The sequence below is a fragment of the Nyctereutes procyonoides genome, unplaced genomic scaffold, assembly GCF_905146905.1.
Source record: "Nyctereutes procyonoides isolate TBG_1078 unplaced genomic scaffold, NYPRO_anot_genome, whole genome shotgun sequence".
In the NCBI taxonomy this organism is placed as follows: domain Eukaryota; kingdom Metazoa; phylum Chordata; class Mammalia; order Carnivora; family Canidae; genus Nyctereutes; species Nyctereutes procyonoides.
The window spans coordinates 11,275-22,230 of record NW_026574915.1 but is presented as its reverse complement, the minus strand read 5'-3'; the positions used below and the strand labels follow the sequence as shown (position 1 = coordinate 22,230).

Below are 10,956 nucleotides of genomic sequence, written 5' to 3'. Positions count from 1 at the left end.
TTTTCCGTGGTCAATGCTAGCGCGCTATTCTACACTTCAGTCAAGTTCAGTCAACTAACACGTTTGCATATTGCTTTTTAAATGGTCCTAGGAAGTTTCAGGGCTCTGGGTTGCGCATTAGTAACTCGATAGTAAAGCCCTTAGCTCTTTTTTTTTTTTCTTTTTTTTTTTTTAATTTATTTATTTACGATAGTCACAGAGAGAGAGAGAGAGAGAGAGAGAGAGAGAGAGAGAGAGAGGCAGAGACACAGGCAGAGGGACAGAGGGAGAAGCAGGCTCCATGCACCGGGAGCCCGACGTGGGATTCGATCCCGGGTCTCCAGGATCGCGCCCTGGGCCAAAGGCAGGCGCCAAACCGCTGCGCCACCCAGGGATCCCAAGCCCTTAGCTCTTAACTAATTTCTTTGTTCTCCTCCCTACCCCCATCTGCGCACCTCCCTTCCCCGTCCCCTCCCCTGCGCTTTTCCACAATCTATCTATGCAGAGATCACCATCTAGGAGTAAACCTAAATTTCTTCTAATCTTAAAATTGCATTGATTGAAGACAGAACATGGATTTAGTTACATTTTGGGGGATGTGCTGTGGAAAAACATTATATATTAACTATACGCCGGGTCTTCTTAAGACCCGCCCCTGAAGAAACATTAAAATTGGGTGGAGTAGAGAAGGGAGGGAGGAGGCGGAGAGGGGATGTGCGTTTCAGGATACAGGAAATACGGTAAGCGCGAAACCCAGAGGAAGCTCTGTGCCTGGAAGGGACCCGCCGCCATCTCAGGTCTCGGCCTCGCCGGGCCCATTGGAGAAAGCTGACGCCCAGTCCTATAATCCTTATGGGGGACCAACCTTGTGCCTCCGGGAGATCCACGCTCCCTCCTGGAAACCCGCGGGAAACCAGGCCTCCAAAAAAGCGCTGCCTCCTAGCACCACGGTGGGATTATCCGGAAGGAACTCCTAACGGAGGTAGTAACCCTCTCCCCTCCGCACCTTCCCCTGCATCACCTGGACTGAAGTCGCACCCTCCTCCTCCGGAGAAGTAGTAGAATATACTTCTCACATCTCAAACCAGGTCAGATTTTTTTCTTTCTCATCTTGGACATTCAGGCTCCCTGCAACTTAATTATGCAATTTCCCAGATCTCTTTCCTCTTTTTTCTATTCTTATCACGATTTCAAAATTGAAAAACAAAAATGGAGGCATTAAATAGCTCTTTCACAAAATATGGTTGGATGAAATTATGGATATTGACGTTAAGTAATATATTTTTAATATATTAGTTAATATATTAAATGTGATAATTGTGGTTACATTTTTAAGAAATAGGTTTAAATCTTTTGATATGCTTAAAAGTAATTCAGTGGGGACGAAATGGGGATTTCAAATAAAATGTTCATAAGTTGATCATAACTGACTGATATATACATGGAGATTCATTATACTGTTCTCACTACTTTTGTGTATATTTGAAAGTTTTCCATTAAAAAAAATCCTTGATTCAAGATCAATGATGTAGGGAAGGCCTCATTCCTATGCTAGCAAGCCTAATTCCTGTGCTTTCAGAGGGTATTCTAAAGTGAGTCTCAGGAGTGTGTGTTTCTCTGTGAGTGGCAGGAAAATTAGTAAATAAAAAATAAAATAGTTACAATGTGGTAAGTCAAACCCAAGTGCCATAATTTTTGCTTGTCCAGGATATGCAGGGATCACTCAGGATGGATAAAGTCATTCTGCCTGATAGTAATCATGACCCATCCAAAAGGAAAGGGGAACTTTGGGTGAGCCTTAAAGGGTGAGTGACATCTGTCTTGTGGAAGGGTAGAGATTGGTTTTCAGGCCTGGTGTTTACAGGACAAAAGCTCCAAAGCAGGCTACCATGAAAAACTTGAGTATAACTGAATCTTGGAGAAGGACTTGGAGGTGCATGGAACTTAAATGTTATGCTTAGGATATGTAGTTTAATCTGAAAGCAATGGTAACCATTGAATATTTTCAATCAAGTGATGTATTTTAGGAGTCCAGTTTTTACTATCAGAGAAACAGACTTCTATTTAGATGACCTTCTAGAATGCAAAAAAAGAAGACCAAATCTGACCCAAGCCTCATAGATCCTTAAAATCCAAGGAAACAGGGCATCCTTTCTTCATTCATGCAATAAACCTCTATGGAGCCCTTGCAAAGGACTAGGCATTGTGCTGGGAGCTGTAGGAAATGGATGAGTCTATGCTCTTAATTTGCAATAGACCTCTTTTAATATTATCCATAGTGTTTTACAGGAATATATAAGAGAAATGGGAGCATAGTGGAGCATAAGGACTTGAGGAAGCTAGGGGAAAGAGATGGACAATAACAGAGGAAATAATTTTATCTTATTTTTACTATTTTTCAGTCTCAGAGGGATTGGAGAATGACTCCATTTCCTTGGTATATTCATAAAATGGTTCACCCAGTGAGGACAATGAAGATTATGGACACTGCTGCCCTGCTTTTTCTGATGTCCTGCACCAGGTAATTGTGTTTTTTAAAGTAATATATTTACTGAAACTTATTAAGGGAGGAAGAGGAATAAGAGTTGTAAAAAAGCCAAACAAAAAGTAAAGCTAGCACCAAATGGTAAAATTGAAACTATTTTCTACATTATATGAAACCATATATATCATATAATAATAATGTAATTTATAGGCTGCTTTGTTAGGTTCACTCCTAATTACCTTATAGTTTTTGTTGTTACTGTGAAATGCATCATTTAAACCACACTTTCTGATTTTTGCTCATAAAAGGGAACATGATTGTTATTTTTACATATTGATTTTATGTGCTACAGTCTTTCTGAATTGTTTGTTCTGATAACATATAGATTTCCTTGGATTATCTATTAATTATTTTGTGAATAATGTCAGTTTCTTGTCCTATATTTATATTTTAGCTTCTCTTACCTGGCAGCTAGGATCTTCAGTACAATGAAAACAGTAGCAGTGATAGAGCATTTTCTTCTCTTGCTTTTGAATTTACAAGGGAATTCTACAAATGTTTCACGACTTTTAGATTTCTCTCTTCAGAATAAGGAAGTTCATTGCTATTTTTAGTATGCTGAGACTCTTTAATTATGAATGAATATGGAGTTTTTCTCCATTATTCTGAGACTGTAATAATGCAATAAATTACAATAATCTATTTTCTAATACATTTCCTGATTTTGGTTTCAGCATCCTCACGGCTGAATATTTTGTTTTTAAAATTTTTGCTTTAATCTTTATTATTTTCTTTACTTGCTTTATGTTTTGTCTTTTTCTAATTTATATTTTGGACCTTTAGCCTAGTAATTATCAAGTGCCTTTTCTAAAATAAGAATTTATGACTATAAATCTTCCATTACATATGACTTTAAAAGAATTTCACAGATTTTTATGTGTAGTATTTTATTGTCATTAGATTGTAATTTCTCTTAAGATTTCTTTTTTGATTCATGGGCTTAATTTACAAATCAGATTGTGATTTGGGTGGGCCTTAAAGGGTGAGTGACATCTGTCTTGTGGAAGGGTAGAGATTGGTTTTCAGGCCTGGTGTTTACAGGACAAAAGCTCCAAAGCAGGCTACCATGAAAAACTTGAGTATAACTGAATCTTGGAGAAGGACTTGGAGGTGCACAGAACTTAAATGTTATGCTTAGGATATGTAGTTTAATCTGAAAGCAATGGTAACCATTGAATATTTTCTTATTTTCATCTTCTTTTCTGCTTTAAAATGTTTTTTTAATCTTCTTGATTAAAAAAAGCAAAATTATACATGAGCTGCTCATTCCAAAAGATTTGGGCCATGTAAAATATTTCTTCTATTAAATACATAGAAATGTATGTACATGCTAGTGAATGATGAAATTTTTCCTGATAGTTATATTTGAGTCTTTAAAATTTTTATTTTGTCTTTTTTTCTGTTTTGTTCTTTTTCTTTCATCTCAAGTTTTTATTTAAATTCCTGTTAGTTAACATATAGTAAAACATTAGTTTCAGGAGAAGAATTTAGTGATTCATCACTTGCATATAATACCCATTGCTCATCACAGGTGCCCTTCTTAATACCCATCACCCATTTAGCCCATATCCACCCACCTCCCTCCATCAACCTTCAGATTGTTCTCTATAGGTAAGAGTCTCTAATGCTTTGCTTCTTTCTTTCTTTTTTATCCCTCCCTTCCTATATGTTCTTTTTTGTTTCTTAAATTCCACATACGAGTGAAATCAAGTGGAATTTGTCTTTCTCTGGCTGACTTATATCACTTTGCATAATAGACTCTAGCTCCATCTATATTGTTACAAAAGGCAAGATTTCATTTTTTGATAGCTGAGTAATATTCCATTATATGTATACACATCACATCTTCTTTATCCATTCATGCATATCCATTCATGGACATTTGGGCTCTTTCTGTAGTTTGGCTATTGTTGATAATGCTACTATAAACCTTCGGGTGCATGTACCTCTTAGAATCTGAATCTGTATTTTTGTATCCTTTGGTTAGATATCTAGTGTAATTACAGGATTGTGGGGTAGTTCTATTTTTAACTTTTTGAGGGAGGTCCATGCTGTTTTCCAGGGTGAATGTTACAGTTTGCATTCCCACCAACAGTGTAGGAGGGTTCCCCTTGCTCTTCATCCTCACCAACACCTGTTTTCTGTGTTGTTCATTTTAGCCATTCTGACAGTTATGAGATGGTATGTCATTGTGGTTGTGATTTGTATTTCCCTGATGACGAGTGATATTGAATATCTTTTCATGTGTCTGTTAGTTATTTGTATGTCTTCTTTGGAGAAATACCTGTGCATATCTTTTTCCCATTTCTTAACTGAATCATTTATTTTTTGAGTGTTGAGTTTGATAAGTTCTTTATGGATTTTGGATAATAGTACTTTATCTGATAAGTCATTGCAAATATCTTCTCCCATTCCATAGGCTGCTTTTTAGTTTTGTCAACTGTTTCCTTCACTGTGCAGAAGCTTCTTACCTTGATGAAGTCCCAATAGTTCATTTTTTCTTTTGTTTCCTTCGCTTCTGGAGACGTGTCTAGTAAGAAGTTGCTGCAGCCAAAGTCATGGAAGTTGCTGCCTGTGTTCTCCTTTAGGATTTTGATAGATTCCGGTCTCACATTTAGGTATTTAATCCATTTTGAACTTATTTTTGTGTATGGTGTAAGAAAGTGGTCCAGTTCCATTCTTCTGCATGTTGCTGTTCAGTTTTCTGAACACCATTTATTGGAGAGACTCTCTTTTTCCCACTGTATCTTCTTTCCTGCTTTGTCAAAGATTAGTTGACCATATAGTTGTGTTTCCATTTCTAGTTTTCTATTCTGTTCCATTGATCTGTGTGTCTGTTTCTGTGCCAGTACCAATACTCTCTTGATGACTACAGCTTCGTAATAAAGTTTGACGTCTGGAATCATGATGTCTCTAGCTTTGCTTTTCTTTTTGTTCAGGGTTGTTTTGGTTATTTGGGGTCTTTTGTGGTTCTATATATATTGCAGAATTGCTTGTTCTTGGCTCTGTGAAAAATTCTGGTAGTATTTTGATAGGGATTGCATTAAAAATGTAGGTTACTTTGGGTAGTATAGACATTTTAAAAATATTTATTCTTCCACTCTGAGCAGGGAATGTTTTTCCATTCCTTTGTGTTCCCTTCAATTTCTTTCATAAGTATATAATTTTCAGCATACAGAACACTTACCTCTGGTTATGTTTATTTCTAGGGATCTTACGGTTTTTGATGTAATTGCAAATGGGACCGATGCCTTGATGTTGGTACATTTTTTATTACTGATTCAGTTTCCTTGCTGGTTATGGGTCTGTTTAAATTTTCATATTCTTCCTGTTTCAGTTTTGATAGTTTGTATGTTTCTAGGAATTTTTCCATTTCTATCAGATTGCCCATTTGTTGGCATATAACTTGTCATAATATTCTCCTAGTAATTATTTGTAATTTTGTGGTGTTCATTGTAATCTCTCCTCTTTGATTTGTGACTTTATTTATTTGGTCATTTCTCTTCTTTTTGATAAGTCTTGTTAGGGGTTTATCAATTGTCATAATTCTTTTGAAGAACCAGCTTTTAGTTTCATTGATCTGTTCTGTGGGGTTTTTTTTTTCTGTTTCTATATCATTTATTTCTGCTCTTATCTTTATTATTTCTCTAATTCTGCTGGCTTTAGGCTTTATTTGCTATTTCTTTTCTAGCTCCTTTAGGTGTAAGGTTAGGTTGTGTATTTGAGACTTTTCTTGCATCTTGAGGTACGCCTGTATTGCAATATACTTCCCTCTTAGGACTGCCTTCGTTGTATCTCAAAGGTTTTGAACTGTTGTGTTTTTTTTTTCATTTGTTTCCATGTAGTTTTTAAGATTTCCTCTTTATTTTTTTAAAATATTTTATCCATTCATTCATGAGGGACACAGAGAGAAAGAGAGAGGCAGAGACATAGGCAGAGGGAGAAGCAGGCTTCATGCAGGGAGCCTGATATGGGACCCGATCCCAGGACTCGGGGATCATGTCCTGAGCCAAAGGCAAACGCTCAACTGCTGAGGCACTCAGGCGCCCCAAGATTTCCTCTTTAATTTCCTGGTTAACCCATTCATTTTTTAGTAAGATGTTCTTTTACCTCCATGAATTTGGGGTCTTTCCAAATTTTTTCTTGTCGTTGACTTCAACTTTTGTAGAATTGTGGTCTGTTATGCGTGGTGTGATCTCAGTATTTTTGTACTTGTTGAGGCCTAATTTGTGACCCAGTATGTTATCTATTTTGGAGAATGTTCTCTGTGCACTTGAAAAGAATGTGTATTCTGTTGTTTTAGGATGAAGTGTTCTGAATATATCTGTGTAGTCCATCTGGTCCAGTGTGTATTTCAAAGCCATTGTTTCCTTTTTGATTTTCTGCCTAGATAATCTGTCCATTCTTCTAAGTAGGATATTAAAGTCATCTAGTATTATTGTATTATTATCAATGTGTTTGTTTATGTTTGTCATTAATTGATTTATATATTTGGGTCCCATTTTGGGGACATAAATATTTACAATTGTTAGAAATTGTGTTGGATAGATCCTTTAATTATGATATGATGCACTTCTTCATCTCTTCTTAGAGTCTGGTTAAAATCTAGTTTTCTGATATATGTATTGCCACTCTGGCTTTCTTTTGACGTCCATTATCATGATAAATGTTCTCCACCCTCTCACCTTCAATCTGTAGGTATCTTTAGGTCTAAAATGAATCTCTTGTAAGCAGCATATAGATGGGTCTTATTTTTTTATCCTTTGTGATACCCTATATCTTTTGATTGGAGCATTTAGTCCATTTACATTCAGACTGATTATTGATAGATATGAATTTAGTGCCATTGTATTACCCATAAAGTTGGTATTTCTGGAGATTTTCTCTGTTCCTTTCTAGTCTTTGTTGCTTTTGGTCTTTTCTTCTCCACTCAAATAGTCCCCCTTAAAATTTCTTTTTTTAAATTTTTTTTTAAATTTATTTATGATAGTCATACAGAGAGAGAGAGAGAGCAGCAGAGACACAGGCAGAGGGAGAAGCAGGCTCCATGCACCGGGAGCCCGACGTGGGATTCGATCCCGGGTCTCCAGGATCGCGCCCTGGGCCAAAGGCAGGCGCTAAACCGCTGCGCCACCCAGGGATCCCCCCCTTAAAATTTCTTGCATGGCTGGTTCAGTGGTCATGAACTCCTTTAGTTTTTGTAGGTCTGGGAAACTCTTTATCTCTAGTTCTGTGCTGAATGGCAGCCTTGCTGGATAAAGAATTCTTGGCTGCATACTTTTCCCATTCAGCACATTGAACAGATCATGACACTGTCTTCTGGCCTGTGAAGTTTCTGTGGAGCGATCTGATGCAAACCTGATTTGTCTTCTCTTGTAGGTTAAGGAATTTTTTTCCCTTGCCGCTTTTGGGATTTTTTCCTTATCTATGAATTTTTTAAAAGATTGTATTTATTCATGAGAGGCACACAGAGAGAAAGGCAGAGACACAGGCAGAGGGAAAAAGCAGGCTCCATGCAGGGAGCCCAACATGGGACCTGATCCTGGCTCACCAGGATCATGCCCTGAGCCAAAGGCAGATGCCCAACTGCTGAGCCACCCAGGCGTCCCTCCTTATCTGTGTATATTGTAAATTTCACCATATGCTATATCTTGGTGCTGGCTTGTTTTTGTTGATTTTGATGGGAGTTCTTTATGTCTTCTGGATTTCAGTGTTTGTTGTTATCCAGATTAAGGAAGTTTTCAGCTATAATTCTCTCAAATAAACCTTCTGCCCCTTTTTCCCTCTCTTCTTCTTCTGAGACTCCTATGATACAAATGTTATTACACTTTATGAGGTCACTGAATTCCCTGAGTCTACATTTGTGATCCAGTGTTTTTCTTTCCTGCTTCCTTTCAACTTCATTATTTTCCATAATTTTATCTCATATGACTGATTCATCCTTAGCTTCTTCCATCCTTGTGGTCATTACCTCCAGTTGGTTGTTCTTCTTGGTTCTAGCTTTTTTTTTTCTGCCTGACTAGTTAGTAGATATTTGATCTGTGCAGTAATGTACTCCCTGGTATTTTCTATGCTTTTCTCAAGTCCAGTTAGTATCCTTAACTAACTTGTTGTTTTAAATTCTTGTTCAGGCATATTACTAATATTATATATTACATGTAACTGTTTTAATTAGATCACTGGCCATTACCTCTTGGTCTTTCTTGTGGGCTGGATTCCTCTGTCTTGATGTTTTGTTTATAACTCTGTCTTCTGTGTGTTCAGAAATCCTGTTATGTTTCCTGCTCCTGAGAGCAATGGCTAAATTAAGAAGAGATCATATACTAGCTTGGCGCTTCAGTAAGTTCTTTTGGTATATGTTGTGTGCACTCTGCTGTGTGTTTCCACTGCTCCTTCTCTTAGGTCAGACATCTGCAGAGTTTTTCCTTGCCTGCATTTTGTCTATGTGGGGGGATGGTGTGTGTTTGGACATTGGACATTGTATGGAGGGTTTTAACTAGGTGTGTTTTGGTGTGCTTTTTGGAAAAGGCTGGATCCTACTTCCCTTAGAGCTAAAGATTTGCAGTACTCTATGATCAGTACACTTTGTGCAAGGGGTTTGTGCTGGTCTTCTGGGGGAGGGGCATGCTGCACTGGTTCTCAGGGTGGACTTGGCTTAGTGCAGATGCACCTATAGGGTGCAGTGGGGCAGGGATTGTTGTAAGCAGCTTCACCTTCCACTGGGGATGCTGTTTTATTCACTGAAGTCTGTTTATGCTGATGGGTGAGAGAGAAATGGCCTCACCCCACTCTCTTGTCCCCGTAAAGGGAAGTTGGTGCCCTCTGCTGTTCAGGAAGCCCTCACAGAAGAGCCAATTAATATTTTTCCATGTTTGCTTTTTTCATTCTCTATTTCTTTTTCTCTCTCTCAAACCCCTTCTTCCTCTCTCTTCTCTTTTGTCCTTACTCCTCCCCCATCAATTCTTACCTCTACCTTTCCTTCTTCTTCTGCTCTTCTCCCTCTTCCTCTCTCTGAGCTATTTAAGAGTTCCTAGCAGATACCATGTTCATTTACTGGGAAATACTTAAGTACCTGTAAATACTTCAGTGTGTATGTCCTCAGAAAGATGTGTTTCTCTTATATAATCTCCCATATGTGTCAAAATAGATACTTGACATTGTTCCAATTTTTGTTTCATAAATGTTTATTGTCAAGATTATCCACTTATAATTAGTGAAAAGGGGATGTTTTTGGAAGAACATATAATCCAAGTGGACAACGCAAGCTATATTATAGTTCTTTTTTGTCTAGGTTTATTTAAATATATTTGGCATGTATGTTGCAAGTTTACAGTATACAATAAGATGGTTTGCTATACCTATATATTAAAAAATAATTACCACAGTAAGTTTTCACACACTCATCTCACACAGTTACCAATTTTTCCTCTGTGGTGAGAACTTTTTTTTAATTGTTTTTTTAGAGAGAGATCACGCGAGCGGGAGGGGCAGAGAGAGAGGGAGAAAATTTTAAGCGGGCTCCATGCTCAGCACAGAGCCCAGTGCAGGGGCTCAGTCTCACGACCCTGGGATCATAACCTGAGCCGAACTCAAGAGTTGGACACATAACCGACTGAGGCAACCAGGTGACCCCTGTGTGGTGAGAACTATCTATATATTCTCAGCAACTATTAACTATACAATATTGTTAATTATAGTCATTATGCTGTAGTGTTAACTATGTTGGAAATACACTGTAACTATAATTGTATACATATTTTTATATGTTTATATAATTATATTATTAAAGTATAATGTACATTGTGTTATTAATGTATTAGATACAAGGAACTTATTGATGTTACAGTTGAAACTTTATACATTTGGCCACTTTCACCAATTTCTCCTATCCTTCAACTTCTGGAAATTACCAACATACGCTTTGTATTTATGAGTTTATTTTCTTTTTAGGAAGATTCCATGTATAAGTGAGATCATGCAGTGTTTTTTTTTCTGACTTAGTTCACTTAGTATACTGTCCTCAAGTTTTATCCACTGTGTTGGAAATGACAGGATTTCTTTTTTTTTTCCCTATATTTTTTTATTGAAGTTCCATTTGCCAACATATAGCATAACACCCAGTGCTCACCCCTCAAGTTCCTCCCTTAGTGCCTGTCACACAGTCAACCCATCCACTGCCCACCTCCCTTCCACCACCCCTTGATGTATCTTGTTCGTTTCCCAGAGTTAGGTGTCTCTCTTGTTCTGTCACCCTCACTGATATTTCCCACTCATTTTCTCTTTCGCCTTTATTCCCTTTCACTATTTTTTATATTCCTCAAATGAATGAGACCATATAATGTTTGTCCTTCTCGAATTGACTTACTTCATTCAACATAATACCCTCCAGTTCTATCCACATTGGAGTAAATGGTGGGTATTCATCGTTCGTA

At 37.4% G+C, this 10,956-nt stretch overlaps 1 protein-coding gene across 1 annotated transcript; it reads left to right on the top strand.

Moving 5' to 3' along the window:
* Nucleotides 1-703: 703 nt before the first annotated feature.
* On the top strand, nucleotides 704-10,195 carry LOC129503031 (negative regulator of P-body association). The gene is made up of 3 exons (XM_055314948.1): nucleotides 704-1,067; nucleotides 2,382-2,500; nucleotides 9,988-10,195. Exon 1 carries the CDS (start codon nucleotides 832-834, stop codon nucleotides 1,036-1,038), a length of 207 nt encoding a protein of 68 aa, XP_055170923.1. The 5' UTR covers nucleotides 704-831; the 3' UTR covers nucleotides 1,039-1,067; nucleotides 2,382-2,500; nucleotides 9,988-10,195.
* The last annotated feature ends 761 nt before the right edge of the window (nucleotides 10,196-10,956 follow it).

What these genes read in the sequence shown, in the direction of transcription:
- LOC129503031 (XM_055314948.1), top strand. Translation starts at nt 832, where the DNA reads ATGGGGGACCAACCTTGTGCCTCCGGGAGATCCACGCTCCCTCCTGGA.